Here is a 24,371-nt window from a genome sequence, read left to right as displayed (position 1 = left end):
GAAAATTTCCTTACTCTGTTAAACATCATTTGGGAAATATTTCAAAGAGAAAAATAAATTTATAGGGAGGGATACTAATTCTGACTTCAACTGTATATATAGCAGGAAAAAATAATATCGCAATGTCAAATTTTTTCAATAACGTGCAGCCCTAATGCCTTTGAAATCAGCTCAGAAATGACAGAAGCTCTGTAAATAACAGATTATATTTTCAAAGTGCAACTTTGGACCAATTTGTACTAAAGCTTTTTTTTTTTACAAGATGCAGTTCACAATCAAAATCAGACTATTTTTCAGACATGCCATAAGTGAACTTTTAAAGCTACTGCAAAGACGGGGACCATTCATTCAGAAGTCTGTGTGGACGACTGACGGCTTAAATAAAATGCGGATACAACTAAAAATACTTTTGTTTATCGTCAAACAAAAAAAAACAGCACATTTATAAATGACAGAACCTGCGACTGACAACACAGGACGATAACAGGATACAAATGAAAGAAATCTATGTACAGTATGAAAAAAATGAAGTCAATATTGAAAAATGAAGTCTGTGAAAAGACCCAAGGTGACCATAAAAACGTGCTATACAAACCAACTGCCTGCAAAAAAAAAGCTTCAAGCTTATTACTCTAAGCTTATTTCTAAGCTAGCGCTCAAATGGCATCAGTCCTGTTTTAGAGAGCTAAACATGATTTAATAAATATATACTGGGTATAAATTTAAACCACTGCAGAAAACAGATGACTTCCAGTTAGAGTTGTGCGATATGGGCAAAAGAAACCCATCATGATTTTCTTGAACAATATTACAACTGATTTTAATCACAATTTTGACACACACAGAAATTTTACAGTGTGAATCTGAAACATATTTCCAATGGAAAACAATTAGATCTATCAAAAAACCTGTACCATGTCTCTTAAACCTAAAAATAATAATAATAATCACCTAGTGAACAAATTGTCTCTAGAACAGACCTATTGCAAAACAAATAGGCTACTGTGTGTTCTGTTTGACCATATATCAGAAGTAGTTGCGTGTATTTTTCTCCATGTCCATAGACCTCTTTGTGATGCTGCTAGGAAATAAGCTGTTCAAATATCGCATCTTTTGCGTTTTTCCAATGAAGGCGCAGGGCTTGTGCGCATATTGGGAGTGACACGCTTGCATTTTTTCAGTTGTGCCCAGTTGACAAAATCGAAACTTTTCAGAATGCCAATTTGTGAGTCACATAAGTTAACAACAACTGACCAATCAGCTTTATATTTTGTACATAATATATACATTTCAGTAGACTAATTACCTAAAAGTACTGAAGCACACAAAAAAATGTTACTGTATGGTGATTTAGAAATGGCACATGTTCAAAACTTATATAATTTAATACGATTTCAATTAATCGCATTGGTCTACATTCAGTACACTAAAACAAATTACGTTTGCTGTTTGTTTAAACTACTTATTTAAAATGAGCTGAAACACAATTCTTGAGTTGTTTATTTGAGTTGACAAAAGTTACTTGCTTAATGTTATCTCAACATAAATCAATTATGTGGAACCCAGCATTTTTACAGTCTATACTAAGCCATATTAAAAAAGGAAAGATTATAAACTTTATCATAATTAAACATGGCAATTTACATGGCAAGAGGGATGATTTTTAAAGTGGTAAATAAACCAAAAACTCAAATTGTAGCGACATAAGAATTGCTCAATCACCTAGAAATATTAGTTCAGAATTTTTTTTTCTTGTACTCCATGTGGAGACACATGTAAAGTATTCCTCTCAATAATCCACCAAAAAAAAAAAAAAAACCTAAAAATATGTGGAACATATCCACAGCGCCTCATGAATATTTAATCACAGGTGCTGTTCATATCATATTCATAGTGTGACTCGAAGGGTGAAATGAGGTAAATTGGGACACTTTTTGACAGCTGTTGCAGTGTTCAAATCTGGTTATAATGTACATAAATTCCTTCATGATTTTTTATAAATAGTATAAAAATAATAATAACAACATTAATATTAATATCTAACAGTTCGTTTTAGCATCACTTTTTTTCACAATGTCCAGAAAAGTTTGAACAGCTCTTAAGAACCATATGTGTCATGGGTATTCACAAATTTCATAAATTTTAGAGTTAAAGTTATTGGCATTTGAGTATATTTGGCAACATACATTTCGGACGGGTTGTTGAGTAGTCATAATGGTGTCCCTGATTATTTTATTATTATGAATTTATTTAGATTTTATATATATATATATATATATATATATATATATATATATATATATATATATATATATATATATATATATATTATATATATATATATATATATATATATATATATATATATATTATATATATATATATATATATATATATATATATATTATATATATATATATATATATATATATATATATATTATATATTATATATATATATATATATATATATATATATATATATATATATATATATATATATATATAATATATATTATATATATATTATATATTATATATATATATATTATATATATATATATATATATATATATATATAATATATATATTATATATATATATATATATATATATATATATATATATATATATATATTAAATCTAAATAAAATCATAATAATAAAATAATCATACGCATCTCTGCTATAATGTCACAGCGCCTCTGGCCACGGCCCTTAGCTGCACAGTTTGTATGCGCAGTAAACGAACCTTTGTGATCTCACAGGGGGCGGAAGAATTTTTTGTAGTCCCCAAAATTTGTTTATGTAGGCTTTGCTAAACTAACTCTGTAAAAACCAAGGTCTCCCTTTACATTCAGAGATGTTGTTTATGTTCACGCAGCTACATTACACATCAACTAAAGTTTAAAATATGATATCATAGTGGCCCACCCCTTTAAGTATCTTTAAACTGATGTGACAAAGTTTTTTTTTTGATAGAATTTAAAAATTTAACATAATACTTTATAGCAGCAGTCTTTATAGAGGCAAGTGAAATGATCACAATACATGGAAGAATTATTGTAATATTTTGGCTAAAAAAAATACTACTAATTTTGAACCTAAGGACTTAACTAAGGACTATAGTCTGCAAACGCATGTGAGCAATTTTATTTGCAGTACAAACTTAAAAGCATAAATGCACAGAAAAAGTATACTATGTTAACAATATATTGAAACATCTGTTTATATTTTCCAAAACAACCAACCACAGAGTTACGGCATCATTTTTTAAAAATATATTAAATGAGGAAAATAAACATGTTATGGATGTGACCAAAAAAAGTTAGCGAGTTTACAGTATACAGCATACTTTGTAGAAATTCTGAAAATTAAACTGCACAACCCAAAATAAATAATGCTAATCAAAAGAATAATAGTTGGCTCACTATAGAACAAACATGAATGCTTGTATTTTATTTATTAGTTTTGCATCGATGAGGAAAAAGCTTCATTATGGATGTGCGATCTCTACATTATATGGATGTGACAGATGTGAAATTGCACCTTGTGGGACTTTAGTAAATCAAATATATTAGTTTAAAAACATTGAGTGTTTTACAGAACTGTAAAACACAAGTCTATACAAAAAATTTCGCTATTTTGGTAAACACTTGATTTTTTTCATGGCAAGGTTGACATTTGCATAGAATTGCTCATTTTTATAATAATAAAAAAAAATCTAAACATCCTAAAATGTCACCATGCTGGAAACAGGACTCATTAAATGCATTTGTATTCCACAAACAGATTGACACAATATACTTCAAGACAAAGCTGCAAAAAAAAGCTGATTTTACCACCATCTTTCAAAGTCTCAAGCCTCTACGACTTTGGCCTGCACTCAGTTTTACACAAGTGAAGCCAAAGAACACATAGTCATGCCAAAGAATTTTCCCATGATAAAATCACAATAGCGGCTTACTGCCTCATCTGCAAATCATCTGTAACCCTAGTAAAAACACACCAAAGTAAACAAACAGCAGGGATGCTTTGACATGACCTACCTTCCATGACATAGACCAGGGAGCCCACGTCACCTTCTTTGATGATACAGCTCTCTTTATCATACTCCACAGGGTACATGCAGTCTACAATCTCCTGGATCTGAGAGAGCTCCAGGTTCTTCATGAAGTCGTTGTCAAGAATGGCCTCTTTGATTAATTCTTTAGACCTGTGGATGACAAAACGAAAGAACTTTTAGCCGTCAAATCAAAAATAGATAAAAAATAATAATAATAATAGATTCGGTAATCCAGTGTGTAGCTCACTTATTCTTCAGATGTGACACAAAACAAGACTCATAATTTTACTTGTGATTACATAGTGAAATTTAATAAATCTAAAAGGTGTGAATTCTAGTAAAATGATTGGACTTTGGGGTTTTAATAAATGTTTAAGCGAATTTTTGTATCACATCTAATTAATGGTAAAGAAAATCTTAATAATGAGGTCAAAGTTAAGAATGCTAATTACTTTAATTTTAATTGCTAATTGCTTAAAATTACTTTAATTTTAACATGTGTTTTTTTTCCCATTTAGCAGCAAATTGTGAATAACACCTTCCTTTTTATGTATTTAGTAAATGACGCTAATCAAAAGGATAAGAGCTGGCTCACTAAAGAACAAACATGATTTATTTTATTTATTATTTTGCATTTATGATACGGGGTATAAATGTGATGTGAAATTGCCACTTGTTGGACTTCAAAAATACTTCAAAAGTATTTTAAAAATAATTGTTTGAAAACTTTGACAGAGGGATTTTTAAGTGTTTTTAAGTCCTGTACGATACAAGCCTACGCACACACACAAAAAAAAAGTTAGAAGTTTTCGCTATTTTGGTAAACTAGATTTTTTTTTTTTGGTAACACTTTACAATAAGGTTCATTAGTTAATGCATTTACTAACATGAAGTAATCATGAACAACACATGAACAGCATTTATTAATCATATTTGAACATTTACTAATGCAGTATTAACATTTAAGTCCATGCTTGTTAACATTAATGCACTAGGAGTTAACATGAACTAACAATGAATTACTGTATTTTCATTAACTAACGTTTATTAACATGAATAAATACTGTAGTAAATGTGTTGTTTATTGTTTGTTCATGTTAGTAAATTAATTAATTAACATTAACTAATGAACCTTATTGTAAAGTGTGACCTTTTTTATGGCAAGGTTGATATTTGCATGGAATTGCTCATGTTTATAAAAAATAAATATCTAAATATCCCAAAATTTTCACTATGTTGAAAACCAGATTCAACACTTGTGTGTATTCTATCAGGGTTCATACGGTCATGGAAAACCTGGAAAGTCATGGAATTTTGACATGGCATTTTCCAGGCCTGGAAAGGTTTTGGAAAAACAGAAAAACCCACAAAGTTTTGGCAAAGTGATGGAAGTTAGTTTAACAAATATCTGTATAGTTAAATTAAGTATTGGAAAAATGTAACAATCCCATATTTAATATTTCTGTGGTATATATTGTGATATGTATACAATTTCACCAGATGATTTAACAGGTTTATTTGGATTGATTGGGGGGGATTTTGTAGAGGAGTTAATCTGGAATAATATATAACAAATAAATGACAAGCATAGATAAATAAAATATAGTAAAATAAAAGTGAATTACAGTTTTCAGTTACAGATATCGAGTAATCAACACTGCATAGTCTTCATTGTATATTATTTCATCTTTATTAAAGTTACACATTTTTCTTGTGGCCGGATGTTTTAAAATTTGAAATATTGAAATGTTGACAGTCACAGGGCTTTAATTTACTCAAAGCTTAAAATGTACTCACTATTTACTCACACTTCACTTATTTCAACACTATAGAAGTTATTAAATTATACTGTTTGCGCTTATTTAAATAAAACAATTGAAACAAGTGAAGGGTATAATGAAAATGGTAAGTAATTTTTGTGGGAAATATCTTTAAAAATGCTTGCAGATAAAAAAAACTTTTACTCGATTATGATTAAACTCTATATTACCTATAATCCTAACAATGCATATCCTGGGATGTGACTATTGTGGATACACACATTGATGGTGAAACGATACATTGTGCAGCCCTAACTTGAATATTAGTTAGTTGTCTTTACTTCTTTTCTGTCCTTGGCCAAAAACTTGCTCTCACATTGTTAGTGCTGTGTAAGCATTATCAAAATCAATTGTACATAGATATAAAAACAAATTAAAACAACATAGATTGTTGCATGTTCTATGATATGCTGTAATAACTTAGTACGTCATTGTTTTTCTTATTATTTACTAAGTAGACATGAAACATTACGTCATGAAAATGTACTTAAAGGTTCTGGAATAGTCATGGAATTTTAGTAGTAAAAATATGTATGAACCCAGTTCTATACTATAGGGATTTTATACTTTTTATTACTATCCTTTAAGGTCTTAAGCCTCTACAACTTACTATTTGATCTGCACTCAGCTTATATATTTGATATATTTTATATATATATATATATATATATATATATATATATATATATATATATATATATATAGTCAATTTGTATATTGATAATGACGTCAAAGAACGCTAACTACTTAAATTTTATGAAGTTTTCCCCATATAGCAGCAACCGAATTGTGAATGCCAACTTTTTTTATGTATGTAGGTATAATTTCTTGTGACTCTGAATGTTGGAGTTGTAAGGTAAAATTAAAAAAATCATCCTGTTCGCTTAAGCTAATTTGCCCAAAACAAAAAGAGGAAATGGAATTGCAAGTGACAGGCCAACAGTGGATTCAACTTGGTATTAAAGTGTTCCTCAAACAGCTTTGGAAATGATTGGCCAAAAAATTTAATCTCGTTGTTTATTCATATTGACCAACATCATTTCACTTCGAGATTTCTTATTTACATTAACAACTCAAAAATAAGTACAAAATCATGAAAGCTGCTCACTAAAAGTTGTTCAGCTGTTGGGTGAATTTTCAGGATGCGAGCCTAAAAAATGCACTATAACCTCTCCAGGTGAAACACTTTAGAATGTGCATGTGTATCTTCAATGTTTCAGTACTTTTTGCATAGTTTTATGGTCTCTAATGATGGCAAAGTTCCCAACTGGTGTTTGATCTATAAATTGACCATTACATTTTCTGGCTCAAGAATTATTTTACCCATCCTCTATCATGCTGTTCAAATATGATATGAAACCAAGATGAAAATGAACATAGGCTTAATTCCATCTTCGTAGACCACAATGCTCATATCAAGGCCACAGTTGGGAAAGGTTGCTGAAGGCTAGTGTACTGCAAATGGAGTCAGCCTGCACCTTATCCAGACCTAAATTTCAGAATAGATTTAAAGTTGGTTTTATATTCAAATATTCAGACATTCTCCTTAATAATATAATTTCAGAAAGGTATTATTTAGAAATTCTAAATAGTGAAATCATATAACATCCAATGATTTTCAAAAGTACAGCATTGTTTACAGTCAATTAGATAGTGATGTAAACAATATACAGTTAAATGAACAAATGTGCAAATATAAAACCAACTTTCCCTCAATTTCAGATAACCTATGGGATCGGTGGAGTTGCTACAGTGTAGGGTCTTACAGTCCTCCACCCCAATGACATGAGTGCCACTCAATGCCATGAGACATCAGATATGTTGACTTGTGAACAGCATGTTAATCTATATTTGGTCAAGGCCACATGACATTGACTTTTTGTAGTAACCCACAGCTATTGTTGCAATTTATTTCAATAGATTAAGAGAAATCATCATTGCATCCTTGTACATAAAAGGGCATACTTTCGTGAAAACATCACTTTAGCATGAACTCATTAAATAAATTTTACCCAAATATCATTAGCTTTCAAGTAGTATATAAATGTTCCAAAACCTTGACCAACTAAACCTTTTTATTTCCCAAATTCATGAGTGAGTGGATTCTGCTTAGTCTTAAAGCATTCAAACAGTGGTGTTTGCAAATGGTTTAGCCACGGTATTAATATTTCTCAGTTCTCATAAGTTTCTTTTTTTAAATAACTCATTTTTATCTTATTAAATGTGTGGAACAGATAAGGGTAACTGACCAAAAAAAAAATAGCTTGAGGGGTCAAAAAATAAAAAACACACACCTAAATCAAGGTGTCAAAGTAAGTTCCTGGAGAACCAGAGCATTGAACAGTTAAGACCCAACCCTAATTAGACACACCTGTTCAAACTATCAGAGTCCGTTAGGCTTGTTTGAAACCTACAGGCAAGCATGTTGGAGCTGGTTTGGATCTAAACGGTGCAGGAGATTGACACCTCAGCTCTAAATAAATAAAAATAAAAATGAGGACTTTCAAATCGACACTTTAAATCCCTTTCTATCCTCAAAGCAGTAGAAAACATTCAACAAACAAAACTGAAGTAGCTACCTCCCTATTATTTGGGGCAGGGGTTAAGGTCAAAATGATAAATCTTCATACTTAACTTTAAATGTTAATAAAGATGCACACGCAAATAAAAACAAACACTAACCTACCTAAATGTCTGTGCTTGATCCAAAGCTAAAATCTAGTAGAACACTACTAATAAATTGTTTTGTAGGCCAACTGAACTGCTCTAGAGAGACGTCTTGCATAAACACTTCTCAAACACTGGCACGTTCTCCTCTGCTTTTATGCTGCTGGTGTCTTGATTGGCAAGCAGACACAGCTGTGAGTAATTATCAGCTACCTGCCAGCTTAAACAGGTAGGAGGAGCCAGAGGGAAAATAGAAATGAAACCTATTATTGAAGAAAATGTTAAAAAAGAATGGCAAGGAATCTGGGATAGAGATAAGAAGGGACACGTCTATATAAAATAAAATAAAAATAGTAGAGACAAAAAGAAATGTATATGGTAGGAACAGAAAGGAAGAAGTTATATTAATTATACTGAGGCTTGGACACACTGGATTAAATTCAACTATGTCAATAATGGGAGTTAAGGAACAATTACGAATACAATTGTGTTTGTAATTTATCTATTTTCTATTTTTGATGATGACCATGTTATTTTACATTTGTTTGTTTCTGTACTTGAATACAGATACACTCATAAAATTCCCAGAATTCATTATATTTTATGCAGAAGCATTGCATAGAAAAAAACTTGATCATGCCAGTTGTTCTAAATGAATGAAATCTTCCCAAATAGAGCTATTCAATCATCTGGAAAATTATATTCATATCAAAGTATATATACCACAGAAAAGCAAAATATCACAATGCTAGTTTAGGGGTACTTGCATTAGACAGGCAGATCTAAAAGGTTTCTCAATGCAAACAACAGAGCTAAAGTTTGCTTTTTAATGGTGCTATGATTTCTTTGGCATCTGTTGAATGTGTAATATATGGGCTGTTCAATCTAATATCTGGTCCATCTGAGAAAACAACTTACACTACAGTACAGCTCCTGTTTGTTGCTTGGTCTTGGAAAATCCACAATAGCCTCGACCATGGCTTGCACAGGCCTTACTTGCATTGGAAGGTTGCTCTTGTTTTGCAATGTCACACTTGATTAAGTTCAAGTTAATCTGTGCTTTTAGCAATAATTTAAACACTAACGCAAGGGTTTATGTTCTTCCCAAATTGCAAAATAAATAACTATGTCATCTAAATAGACTCCACAGATAGACACTCCTGTGACAGTACAAGCATCAACCTTCTGGAATGTTGCTGATGCAAATTTATTCATTCATTTTCTTGTCGGCGTAGTCCCTTTATTAATCCGGGGTCGCCACAGCGGAATGAACCACCAACTTATCCAGCAAGTTTTTGTGCAGCGGATGCCCTTCCAGCCGCAACCTATCTCTGGGAAACACAAACATTCACACACACACTCATACACTACGGACAATTTAGCCTACCCAATTCACCTGTTGGACTGTGGGGGAAACCGGAGCACCCGGAGGAAACCCACGCGAACGCAGGGAGAACATGCAAACTCCACACAGAAACGCCAACTGAGCCAAGATTCGAACCAGCGACCCAGCGACCTTCTTGCTGTGAGGTGACAGCACTATACTGCGCCACTGCCTCGCCCTGATGCTAATTTAAATATATTTATTCACGAATTTAAGTTTTCATTTTAAGTATACATAATACCATGGTTTCAAAATTAAAGCTCTTCCTATTTGTTCTTTCTATAAGTAATACAGTAGTCAACATTTGAAGGGGATCAAAATAGTTTTTTAAGTGAAGTTTATTCATAAACTAATTTCGAGAGGAGCACGTGATTATGATTGAACACAGCTGGTTCTGCATTAGCATGCATGATCCACCAATCAGGCCATTCCTAACCCACTATAAAGAGCCAGGGTTTTTTCACTACAGTCATCTTCGATTTGAAGAATCCCCCCTTCCACCCCTACCTTTTCACCTTTCCCTCCATAGGGCAGCACGGTGGCCCAGTGACTAGCACTGTCGCCTCACAGCAAGAACGTCACCGGTTCTAGTCCTTTAACAGGCCGGTGGTCGTTTCAGTGTGTAGTTTGCATGTTCTTCCCGTGCTTGCGTGGGTTTTCCCCGGGTCCTCCGGTTTTCTCCCACATTCCAAAAACATGCACAACAAGTAAATTGATAAATCTAAATTTGCAATACAGGTAATCTCATAATGCAGCATATCTTTTAATAGCATTCAATTTTTAGTCATCAGCTCTTATTAAGGGGGAGTTGTCGAGATCTACCTGAGCTCAAGGCTCTCCTCTCTTCCTCCAAACGGGAGGGAGCCCAGGGCTCAAGAACCTTCAAGCTCAGGGCTCTCTCCCGGGACAGCATGCCAAACTTGCTTAAAATCAATCATCAGCTAAGTGTGAACTCTTGAAAATTGTCCTAAGACAATAGTTGGGGGTTTTTGAATAGTTTTAGGACGACTTTGATGAAAGGTTTGATCCACTTTAAATGTTGACTACTGGACATTTTTGACAGACGAAACCATTTTTGCAAATGCATGAACAAAATCAAACCCAAACGCTGGATTTCTCTGAAAGAACAACTGTAATAACGCATTTGCTTATTTTTTTCCAGATCCCAGACAGCTCAAATTCACCACTATGGCATATGAAATTACTCACTTTTAAAGTAAAGCCCTGAAATAATCAGAGATAATTTCCCATAAACGGGTTTGTGAATGCAATCAACACCTCACCAGGTCAATGAATGACTTTCTTCATATGGAGCCTTGACGTGACTCATTTTCATTGACAGAACCGCAGTTCATTCCACAATGCCTGTCAGATGGCCTTGCTGGTGCTGCTGCATTCAAAGTCCCCTTTCACAAATCTATTTTTTAATCACGGTGTGGATAAATTTGATTATTCAATTATTGCCCGAGCAGGCCTGCTTGTGGAAATATTGAATCACTTTTCTGGTTTGATTAGAAATGGCAGTGTGGCAGATATGATGGCAAGAAATGGACCATCTGCGAGGAGGACATGGAGCGGACAGATGACTGCTCAGATACACTGCGTTACTACCACTCGCACACTCCTGCTGGGTACTAATGTCCCATGGGCGGATGATAAGGGCTCGAGATCGGTGGATCTGCCTGGACTAATGACATTAACAATCAGCACAGTTTTCTGAGTCCTCGTCCATGTGGGCACCAGTGCTGCAAACAATGGCGTTTCTGTATATCAAACTGTCCTCCCACTAAACAAAACTCATCGATTTTTGAGATGTAAGTCAAGACAAGTCCTGCTAATTTGGCATGTTATACATATTTGACATTTTTATATATTAAATTATTCATTTATTATGCAAATTCAAAGATTTCTAGTTACAATGATGGGCTGTTTAAGTTCGAATTTGTGTAAAATATGGACAAATATAGCAAAAATGTCATTCAGAGTTGAAAAAAATGCATTTCTAGGAACCATTTTATTGAACTGATTCAAAAGTCATTGGATCAAAACAAAAACATTTTCTCAAAATCCACATGTGACCTTTTTATTCATTATTATGTTTTATTAAAAAATACTTTATTTTTTTTTTATAATTAAATAAAGATGGGAATGGGGCAGCATGGTGGCGCAGTGAGTAACACAATCGCCTCACAGCAAGAAGGTCGTTGTTTCGAGCCTCAGCTGGGTCAGTTGATGTTTCTGTGTGGAGTTTGCATGTTCTCCCTTTGTTGGCGTGGGTTTCCTCCGGGTGCTATAGGTGAATTGGGTAAGCTAAATTGTCTGTTGTGTATGTGTGTAAATGAGTGTGTATGGATGTTTTCCAGTAATGGGTTGCAGCTGGAAGGACATCCGCTACGTAGAACATATGCTGGATTGGCGGTTCATTCCGCTGTGGCGACCATAATTAACTAAAGGGACTAAGCCGAAAAGAAAATTAATGAACATAGAAATGTCATATTTCACTAGTAATTCCCCCCTAAAAAAAGTGTCTAGATCTTAGGTTGAAAGGGGTCTGGACGCAGTCCTTGTGCAGTTGCTACTATTGCTTAGGTTTGTCCATTGTATGCACTGTAAAACTTAACAGTGAAAATCACAAAATGAAATAAGTTAGTTTAACTTATTATTAAAAAAAAACTTATTTTGACTTAAGGAAAAAGAGTTATGGTAACTCATAAACTGATTATATGAGGCAGAACTTAAACCTTTAAAAAGAACCTAAATGCATTTGTTATATATATATATATATATATATATATATATATATATGTATATATATATATATATATATATATATATATATATATATATATATATATATATATATATATATATTTGTGTGTGTGTATGTGTTAATTTTACTCTAGAAGTGATCCCAAACCATTTGAGTAGCTATATTTGATAACCGATTTGATAACTAAACTTAACATGTTTAAGTTACGAATACTCTAAATGTTTAACGATATAAACACTAATATATTTGTATATGACTATACATATATGTTTACACTTCTCAAACTATTTTGTTTTAAAACTTACATGATTTGTTGCAATCAGTTTCCTCAGACAGTTTGAGTTAACTTAACTAATCAGGTTTTACAGTGTACCAAAATTTTGATTCAAAGACTGCTGCATTTAGCTTACTTAGGCGTCATTTGATAATTTATTATTATTAACTTTTTATTTTTTTTTTTTGTTTTGTTGGTTTGTTTTTCTTTTTTGTTGTTGTATAACTCCTTTATTTTCCTTTGAATATGGTTTAGAGAGTAAGGAATGGGTTTTATTACCATCCAATATTTTTTTTTCTATATTTTTAAATTATTATTTTTTTTTGTAATAACTCTCTGATTGTGAATTGCCATTTAAAAGAGTTAAACTAAAACAACTTCATTTCCTTTCTGAAAATGAACAAATGTTTTAGTGTTTAATGAAACGACATGAGAGTGAGTAATTAATAAGACTTCTTTTTTTTATTTGAGTGAATTAACTAATTAGTCCCTTTCTTCATAAACTTTTTTTTTTTACACCCATACTAACAAAAAAAAAAAGACCAAACATACCTCATGTGTATCTGTTAGTTGTTAACAGTTCAACCCAGCTGATGATAAGGCTTTAGAACGATCACTGCTAATAACAACTGCCAACAAATCAAACTCGTAGTGGCAGCAGCGGATATGCATGATCATTTATATGCATATAAATTCCAAGGGGAACATGAGATTGAAACTAATGGAACACTTATAGGATTATAAACTCATTTCATGTGCTGTTTTTCTTATCCCCCAATTGTTGCAATTGTCTGGAGAAATACAGCCTCCATTGTTTCTTCTGTCTGACGCTGAATAGGGGATTAATGGCAAATCATTCCACTTATCATACTCGATGAAGATATTGCATTGAGACAATCTATTATTCCCACACAATTATGGATGGCCATCAGCTGACAGTAATGAATGGCATTAATAAGATGATGGGACAGGAGAACATAGGCCAAATAAAACCCAAAATCACTTCAAAATCACTCAGATTAGCAGATGCAAAGAAAAGTACAAAAACAGGGGTAATATACAGGTTTTTAGCTGTATTTTCAATTATGATTGATATTATGTTAAGGTTACGTTGCCAAATAAACCTAACAGATAATGTCCTGGTATAAAATATTGTTTGCTTTCTTATTATTATCATTATTTTGTTTTGTGTAAACTTAATTAATTAAATAAATAAATAATACATTTTTCTTCAAGGGGCGATGCGGTGGCGCAGTAGGTAGTCCTGTCACCTCACAGCAAGAAGGTCACTGATTCGAGCCTCGGCTGGGTCAGTAGGCATTTCTGTGTGGAGTTTGCATGTTCTGCCTGCGTTTGCATGGGTTTCCTCCGGGTGCACTGGTTTCCAAAGACATGCGGTAAAGGTGAATTGGGTAAGCAAAAATTGTCCGTAGTGTACAGGTATGTGTGTGAATGAGAGTGTATGGGTGTCTCTCAGGGATGAGTTGGTGGTTCATTCCACTGTGGCGACCCCAGATTAATAAAGGGACTAAGCCGAAAAGAAAATGAATGAATGAATTAATTAATTTTTCCTCAATATTTTTATTCCTTCGTGTTTTACATTACTTCTTATTTCAATATTCCTATGAATATTTTTTATTAAAATATGCTAAAGGAAAATTTAATTTTGCTTTATCAGATATTAATTTGAGTGATAGCTGAAACTATTATTCTCAGTGTGTCTCAGCCTTTCAATTATGCCATCATTTAGATTGATATTTTATACAAATGTGATGATTTTTAGGGAAATTATTTAAAAAAAAATTTAATTTAATTTTAATATACATTATACTTTTGTCTTATTTTATATAAAGAAATTCACTTAAATTTAATGAAAACTGTAGAAAATGTTGCTTTAGATTGCATGTTTACAATGTATTTTAACTAAAACATTTTAAAATATAAAAATTTTATATTTTTACATTCATAAAAATGTTTTACTTATGATGCAATGACTTTTAAATAAATTCAATCAATAAATTGGTTTACAGAAATGCATTTTTCCAACTATAATGACGTTTATAAAGGTGCTGTATGTACATTTTTGACTCTTTAAAAGCATAGAAATGCCATAATATGTTTGCAGACACTTAAGAAATGCTATATGAACATTCTTGTTTATCTGAAAAACAATGCTAAAGTCAGATATCCTGCCTTGAAAATGTGAGTTACGTGCCGGAATGGCACGGGTGGAATTAACCCGCCCAATGCCAGTTTAGTCAATTATAATTCAGCTCCCCGGGTTCCCTTGTAGGTAAACCACGTATTTCATTCATTCAGTCAGGAAGGCTCTCAAAGCATGTGTCCGTGACTGAAATGCAACCTTCAGTAGACAGTAATATGCAGCCTTTGAAATGAGACGCAGATTCAGAGTTTCACATGAGGCTATTAATTAGCATCTAATAATATAAATTATTATAAATGTAAACATTAGGTGTGCTGGTTACACTGTAACCCTGTGCTCTAACAACACGCTATGTGACTAGTGAGAAGCAATTTGGCTTTGTACACCAGACAAAACATGACAGAAATTAAAATACAACCATTCAGAAGCACAGAATAGTGCACTCACTCATGAAACGGTAAGGTTTATAATCTAACTAATACATATTAAACCTCTTTCACATAATAAAATGTAGATGCTGAATCCCTGATATGTGTTGGTTTGCATTATTTCTCAGTTCTAAAGTTCAATTTCAAACGGTTTATTTTATTGTCAAGATCTGAGGTGAACTATCTGCTGCTGCTTTTAGTAGTATGGCAATAAATGTCATGTAAAATAGTATTTAAACTCACATTATTAGCATTTAACACTAAATAAAGCACATGAGGTGTACCTGAGGTGATCATTGTCGGTTTATCCTGTTGTTCAGCTGCAAAAAATAAAAACTGTTTCTAAAATATAAATTCCAGGTGATGGTTAGGACAAAAACTCATTTTAACATGAAAATATCCCTTGTATCGTGTGCTGTTGCTTTTATTTAGAACATTATTTATGTCAGCCTTAAGTCAGGGTTTAGGCGTGATAGTCCGGCATGCTCCTGCTGGTCCTCAATCTGGCAACCTGCGTTTGAGTGTGTTTTGATCCTGGAATGCAATACCTAGTTCAACCACTGGTTGTCATACCTGCATATTCCACCTTTAAGGGATAGTTCACCAAAAAAAAATGAAAATGTACTTACTGTTTATACTCCCTCAAGTGGTTTAAAATCTTGATGAGTTTTGGTATTTTGTTGAACACTAAAGAAGATATTATATTACACTGGCTTCCATAGATGGAAAAACAAATACTATGGAATTTAGTGGTTACAGCATTCATCAAAATATCTACTTTTCTGTTCAACATAAGAAAGGAAGGTTTAGAAATGATAGCAGAAATCTTCAGTTTTGGGATGAACTATCCCCTTAAATGAGAGATGCAAGAAAAAGTTGCAAGCTGAAAGCCAGAGAGATTTCAAAAACTGATCAAATAATAACATATAGTAATGATCCTTAGGATTTATAATGGCTATAAAAGCAATTAAAGTTCCTTAATTGTATCATCGCCCTTTTACTGTCAAAATCACTCCGTACTAGAGGATGGCTGAAACCTTTATTTGTATTCAGAATTACCTGAGATTAAATTTAATTCCATGTTGACGTTAGTTTAACTCAAAACTGACCTTCCCTGCTCTTAGACCACATCAGTTTGTATCATGACCTGCTTTGAATAGCAAATCAGTAATTCAGAAATCACTTACAACTACTGCACTTGACAGATCACGATCAGAGCCCAGGCCACATTCACAGAAACGCTGATACTGTAACTAATGATGTAAGAGTGTTCTCATGCAAGAGGGCTAGTTCTTCTTGTTTGACTAATTTTAGCTCCTCGGTTCCCAAAGGCTCATTTACCCGAAACTGTCCATGTGGACTCAAGCCTACACACTGTTCCAGAGGAAATGAGGGGAAAAAAGTAGCCCTTGATCATTCTAAACCCTCTCAGCCATTAGTATAAGACTTTTAGTATTAACAAAGATTTTAAAAAATAATCACCATCCTTCTCCAGCTAATTGATTACAATAAAACTTTTTCCAAAATGCTATGTATGTTTAAATATCCAAATGATCCATTATTTATTTAAACCTACAAATATGCATAGAACTAAAGATAAATCAAAAAGAAACAGCAAAAATGAGTCCAAGGCACTCATTTTCACATTTTGATTTAAAGGTGTCGTTTACTTGAAATGTTCAACGGATGAACTGGATATAATATAAGAAAACAAAACAAAAATATAATGTAACAAAACATTTTACAAATTAAAGTTACATATAGTCCAATTAAATGACGCAGGAAAAAAAAGTATTGAACACATGAAGAAAGGAAATTGTAGAAAGGCAGTGAAAGCCCAGACAGCAGCTGAAATCTCTCAGTAGTTCTTTAGCAACCCTCTACCCTTCCTCAGTATAAATGAATATCAGCTGCTTCAGTCCAACATCTACATTATCAGAATCATGAAGATGAAACCAGAGTGGACATTTTAGCAAGACAATGATCCAAAACACAGCCAAGGAAACTCTTAAATGCTTTCAGATAAAGAAAATCAAGCTGTAGAATGGCCCAGCCAATCCACTGACCTAAACCCAATATAAAATACAATATAAAGATCAGACTTGATAGACGAGACCTACAGAATAATCACTTTTTTTCACACTGTTAAAGTCGTTTGCCGTCACCAAAAAAGCCTTTTATATAAAGTATTACTGTAAATACGTTTCAGTAGTTAAGTAATTTCTCCTTGTGTTACTCCACTGTTATTACACATAACATTTTACAGGATTCTTTTGTTTTGAGAGTTTTGACCAAAATCTGGTTTAATTCCATGTTGACAGCTTCTTTAGAAGTATTATTCCCAGGACAAAAACATGACATGTTCAAGACTTGCTTCCCCCACTGTATATTGTTTAGGAAAACCTTTTTTTTTCTAAACCTAATGTATGCAAAACTTGCATGAAGCAGCATCATTGTTGCAAAAATGTTGCAACCCTCATGTATTTTTCATAAGCCTGGTTTGGAAAAACAGTTTTGAACAGCCACAATCACAATCTCAAGACTAACCTATGCATGAAAACAATGTTTTTGCCTGAAGTGTCTTGCCTTAATGCCAGCTAAAGATGCCACACTATACATAATGTTTCAAGTGATTCAACTTAAACGAACTCTGTTCTTTTAGTGTGGTTTATTTGTCCACTTACAATCAAACTGTTATGGTTCAACTTAAATATAAAGAAATCACATACCAAAAACATCTTAAAAATATCAAAAACACATCAACTTCATAAGACGCAACCTTATAAAAACCACAATGCTCAAGGATACCTGATGAATCCAGAAACCTAATAAATGACAGTGAAATACGGAGGTCTATTTATTTTTGCAATTGAAAATGATTAATCATATCACTGATGAAGTTTTGGGGTGGCACGGTGGTCAGTGGTTAGCACTGTTGCCTCAAAGGAGAAGATTGTTGGTTCAAGTCCCGGCTGCACCAGTTGGCATTTCTGTGTGGAGTTTGCATGTTCTCACTATGTTTGTGTGGGTTTCCAAAGACATGCGCTATAGGTGATTTGGATCAACTAAATTAGCCGTAGTGTATGTGTGTGTGTGTGTGTGTGTGTGAATGAGAGTATGGATGTTTTCCAGTACTGGGCTGTGGCTGAGCGTATTTTTCCATCTTTAAAATAGCAAACGTGGATTCGGACACGCCCTTAATGCTTTTGCACCATGCGCTTTAAGGCTCCTACACACAGGAAGCTTTTCGTTTGTGTTTATCGTCAGCGTTTCACTAGACGTTTTTCAGTGTTCAAACCCAAGCGCTTTTCACTGGCGTCAAGCTGAAGAGTATGCAAAAATCACTCTTTTGACGTTAGATGGCGCTGCACAATTTTAAGCTTCTGACACCCGCTTATAACACAGAAGAAGAGGAGGAGAGGAAGTTCACACATTTGTTGTTAAAGTTACTGGTGACTCGAACAAGCATGGATGGTTCAAGCAGCAGCTCCAGCTCTAGCGATGAAGAAATAATTAATTGTTCACAAGAGCAAAAAGCAGCTCCATGTTCATCGCCTCTGGGCATCTTTTTCAATGTGCATTGACAGTTTTGCGCTTGAGCGCAGCCAAGTGCTGTTTACTGTAACTTCAGCAGCTCCGTGCACGTGAACAAAAGTGCCGATCTGATGGGTGGAGGTAACGAGCATGAGGCATTTTTTTTTTTAAATGACGCTTTTGCGCCTGGCGTTTTGCGCGCTGGTGTACACAATCACATTGACGCCCTTTATTTAGTCACGAGGCGTTAAACGTTGACGTAAAACGCGAGCAAAAAAACGTCTCGGTGTGCATGGGCCTTTAGACTTTGCACCTAGATCATTATAATAGAGCCCTTTAGTTGTATAACTTGTAGAAAATTTATTGAAACCAGATTAACTTATCAAAATAATAATTAATTTATTTAAAATATTTTATTTTATTTTTAGCTGGATCAAACAATAAACCCTAAAGGCCCATCACAAGCACACACAAACAATCTCTTGGAACTCAAAGCTATAGGCGGAGGTCAAATTTCATCATCAGTACCGTACTGAAAGGGGTTTCCATAGCAAAAAGTGCAGAAAATGCCACCTCGCATCAGGAGCCTCAATTTAATCAGAGTCTTTGATATTTGAGGCATCATTATGGTGTCCTGGCAGGCGGCGCAGTGGAATGCCGGAGTGATTTTTGAGCCAGATGGAGCATGGCTTTGTTGAGCCACGCTGAATAACTTCAGATAGGCTGGCAGATAGTGTAGATTGGCACACTTGCAGTATGTGTTGCCATCTCCTACCTAACAGTCCTTCCCTCTCAGCATGCTTTTACAGCTCTTAACCCACTCTCCGCTCTTTTGTTTAACAAAGACTCATGTCTGCCCAGACGTGGAGAACAACACTGAGCGCTTTCCTTAAAAGGAGAAAATATGCTCTTTTTGGTGGGAAGCAAGATGGACACATTCCGCTAAACTTGACAGAGGCCTTGGAGTGGAGGGGACAATGCAAAGGCGTGCATGGCTGGAACAAACTTTAACAACAAATGTCAGGTGTTCCAGAAGCTGTTTTTAAAGGTTAGTGTTGTGCATGAGTGAAGTAAAGGACAAAAGTCTAAACATAACCTTTATATAATCTTTTTTTTCTTTAAAGTGTTCCATGGGCAGAATTATTCAACCCAGGCTCATTTTGATTACGTACCCCAATATAAATTTCTGGAGAGAGCAAAATACGTCCCAGGAGCTACGTTTTTTTGCAGTTTGTGTTTTTCGTGAATCCATTGTAGACCACTGTGTATGCTTTTTCAGATCTGAGATTTCTCTTGCGAGTGCCATTTGTGCTTATACTGTTCTCAGGTAAATCCAACAGAGGCCACTTTCTACTGACTAACTGACTGACTGACTTACTAATCGACCAATCTCCCCACCCTCCCCCTTCCATAAACCCAACCAATAGTATTTTAAAAAGCATCGATTGACCCGCCCACCCCCTTCCTTCAACCCAACCACAGTTTTTAAAAGCAATCCACAAAAAGAAAAGAGAATTACCACATTTTCAACTCCACACAGAAATGTCAACTGACCCAGTCAGGACTCAATCCAACGATCTTCTTACTGTAAGGTGACAGTGCTAACCACTGAGCCACCTTGCCGCCCTATAAACACACATACACACACACACACACATAAATAAATAATATATATATATATATATATATATATATATATATATATATATATATATATATATATATATATTATTCAATTTGTTTATTGTTTTTTTATACATGATTCACGCCCCTTAGAAAATCCCCCAATCAATCTTAATTACTTCTTTCCAAATAAAGCTATTCATGTCATTTGGTGAATTCTATTGTGAGTCATTCATTCATTTTATTGTCGGCTTAGTCCCTTTATTAATCCGGGGTCACCACAGCGGAATGAACCGCCAACTTATCCAGCACGTTTTTACGCAGTAGATGCTCTTCCAGCCGCAACCCATCTCTGGAAAACATCCACACACACACACACACACACACACACACACACACACACACACACACGTCTTTGGACGGTGGGGGAAACCGGAGCACCCGGAGGAAACCCACGCGAATGCAGGGAGAACATGCAAACTCCACACAGAAACGCCAACTGAGCAGAGGTTCGAACCAGCGACCTTCTTGCTGTGAGGCGACAGCACTACCTACTGCACCACTGCTTCGCCCTATTGTGAGTCAATGAAAGCGTTAAATTTATAACGGGGATTTCGTGGGTATCTTCTTTGGGGTTATTTGGAGTTTCTGCATAAGAGCGCCCCCTGGCTTTCGGATGAGATTTACTACTGATCACACAACCATGCTTCCATGAAAAGACGTGCTTAACAAATGCCATTTTACGTTTGTAATTTAATAATTTAATTAATTTTGAATAATCACAAAGACTTAACAGTGGTTTTTTTTTTTGTTTTTGTTTACTACAAATAAAAAAAAAAGAAAAAACATTCCTGTAGTTAAATCTAGGCAACCAGAAAATTCATTAGGGTTTCGCTGCACTTACCAGAGTTTACCCATGCAATTTGTAGTAAGACTGTCATTATACAAATGGTAATCAATGCAGTAATATACAAGTTTACTACACGTCTACTATAATAAAACCTTTTGCATCGCACTTTATATCTAAATAATAATATGTATATTATTTTCTTTATTTTAATACCAGTTCTGTTAAATCACTGCATTATAAATAACAAAAAACCATAAAATATTTTAAAATAATTATTAATTTAGAAATTTCAAACATGTTTATTATAAAAATGTGCATTCTTGCCATTGCATACTGTGAACTATCTGTTTTTTATTATATCTGAACAGAACAATAAGCATCATATCATGAAGCCTGAGGAGCATAAATAAACATTAAAAGTAACACATGCATAGCTACTAACTTTAATCTCATATTGTCTTTAAATCGAACAAAAGATCTGTATGTTGAACCAGTGACTGCAAAAAAATCTGTATGGCATGAATGAATCATCAAATGGTGTCATGCACAGTTATTGTTTTAGTGAAATCAGTCTATTACATGGACCATCCGTGTTCGTGAATGCCAGAACAAATTCATCCTCACAAAGATGGTAGGCATCTGGCTCTCCACCAAAATCCACACAGCATAAAGTAAATATTCACCAGACATAAACACAAGGAGTATTGAAATGCTCACAAACTGTGAAAAAAAAAAATTGAGAATGGGGAGTTACACAAGAAAATATTGGCATTTCTGCTGGATAAGGAAGGCTTTTGGATAATGCTGCTCTAGAGACCCAGCTGAGCAGAAGATGAAAACATTCTCAATGGAGCTAAAAATCTACTCCACTTTCCAGTTGTGTGAATTTCATTATGGTTCATTATGCAGTTTCACTGAACTGTCCATGCAGTTTAAAAAGCCCTAAAGGGATAGTCCACCCAAAATAATGAAAAATCACTGTTGATGTACTCACCCTCAGGCTATCTAAGATGTAGGTGACCTTTTTATCTCACTTTTGTTGAACATTGAAGGCACTTTGAGGGCCTGACAAATATATACCAGCCATGCACAGTTGATACCTGTGGCTTTAAAAAGAAGTGAACAACAATCTGCATCATTTACATTAAAGTAAATGTACATTTTTTTAAGTGTACTTTTACATTATTTCCTTAAATAGCCTTTGCAGACTGTCCTGAGTGCTTTTGGACAATATGAGCTTCTTGTCACATAATGACATGCATCAAATGTGGAAAATCTGTCAAATATCAATCTATGTTTGAGATAGCATGATACAGTTGAAGTCAGAATTATTAGCCCCCCTTTAAATTATTATTTTTTTAAATAAATATTTCCCAAATGATGTTTAACAGAGCAAGAGTTTTCAGTATGTCTGATAATATTTTTTTTCTTCTGGAGAAAGTCTAATTTGTTTTATTTCGACTAGAATAAAAGCAGTTTTTAATTTTTTAAACTCCATTTTAAGGACAAAATTATTAGCCCCTTCAGGCAATTATTTTATATTATATATTATATTATTAATTATTAGATTATTATATATTAATTAATTTTTTCTTGATAGTCTACAGAACAAACCATCATTATACAATAACTTTCCTAATAACCCTAACCTACCCAGTTAACCTAATTAACCTAGTAAAGCCTTTAAATGTCACTTTAAGCTGTATAGAAGTGTCTTGAAAAATATCTAGTCAAAATTTATTTACTGTCATCATGGCAACGATAAAATAAATCAGTTATTGGAGATGAGTTATTAAAACTATTATGTTTAGAAATGTGTTGAAAAAATCAGCTCTCTGTTAAACAAAAAACAGGGGGGCTAATAATTCTTCAACTGTAGGTAACTGTACTTTTTATATATGTTGCAGCATCAATATATATATATAAGAATCACTTGGTAAACAAACATTATATTTTGTATCAGCTTACTGTATAAAGCATTAATCAAAGCATTGGATTAATACAGTGAGTAACAATGTAAATATATTCAAATATAATAATGTAATATATTTCTTATATTTGTAACTTTAATAAGGTATTGGACAACTCGGTGGAGCAGTAGGTAGCGCTGTCGCCTCACAGCAAGAAAGCTGCTGGTTCGAGCCTCGGCTGGGTCAGTTGGCATTTCTGTGGAGTTTGCATGTTCTCCCCGCATTCGCGTGGGTTTCACCCGGGTGCTCCGGTTTCCCCCACAAGTCCAAAGACATGCGGTACAGGTAAATTGAGTAAGCTAAAATTGTCCGTAGTGTATGTGTGTGAAGGAGGGTGTGAATGAGTGTTTCCCAGTGATGGGTTGCAGCTGGAAGGACATCCGCTGTGTAAAACATATGCTGGATAGGTTGGTGGTTTATTCCACTGTGGCGACCCCAGATTAATAAAGGGTCTAAACCAAAATGAATGAATGAATGAATAAGGGATTGAGACCTACAACCCAATATTTCAGTGAATTTAAGACTTTAAGATCTAAAATTTAGTTTTTGAAATTTAAGACTTTAAGACCCAGCGGATACCGTGAAATTAGTATCTATTGGGTCGATATTGTACCATAAAGGTACACATTACTACCTAAAAATTAACAAAAGTGCCCCAGCAACAGATTTAGTATTTTTAGTGATTAAAGCCATTTCAAATGCTTAAATTTGCATGTGTATTTCTGTGATCGATTTATATGGACAAAAAATGACTCCAAACCAATACTGATTGATTTTTCTAATAAATAAATTCCTATAATAAATAGCAGCATATATTGATCAT

The 24,371-nt window shown here is 33.8% G+C and overlaps 1 protein-coding gene across 3 annotated transcripts in view; it reads right to left on the bottom strand.

Moving 5' to 3' along the window:
* The window catches only part of prkg1 (protein kinase cGMP-dependent 1), a 248,018-nt gene that overhangs the window by 202,624 nt on the left and 21,023 nt on the right, over window positions 1-24,371 (bottom strand). For 2 of the 3 annotated variants that reach the window (XM_073918140.1, XM_073918139.1), the window contains exon 2: window positions 4,048-4,214. In XM_073918140.1, coding sequence (XP_073774241.1) covers window positions 4,048-4,214 — 167 coding nt within the window. Of the gene's footprint in view, window positions 1-4,047; window positions 4,215-8,570; window positions 8,681-24,371 lie in introns of those variants that run through there. The other variant, XM_073918141.1, reaches the window with a different exon arrangement.

The sequence above is a fragment of the Danio rerio genome, chromosome 12 (assembly GCF_049306965.1).
Source record: "Danio rerio strain Tuebingen ecotype United States chromosome 12, GRCz12tu, whole genome shotgun sequence".
NCBI lineage: Eukaryota > Metazoa > Chordata > Actinopteri > Cypriniformes > Danionidae > Danio > Danio rerio.
Note: the sequence above shows the minus strand (reverse complement) of the source record. Positions and strands in the feature narration are given on the sequence as shown.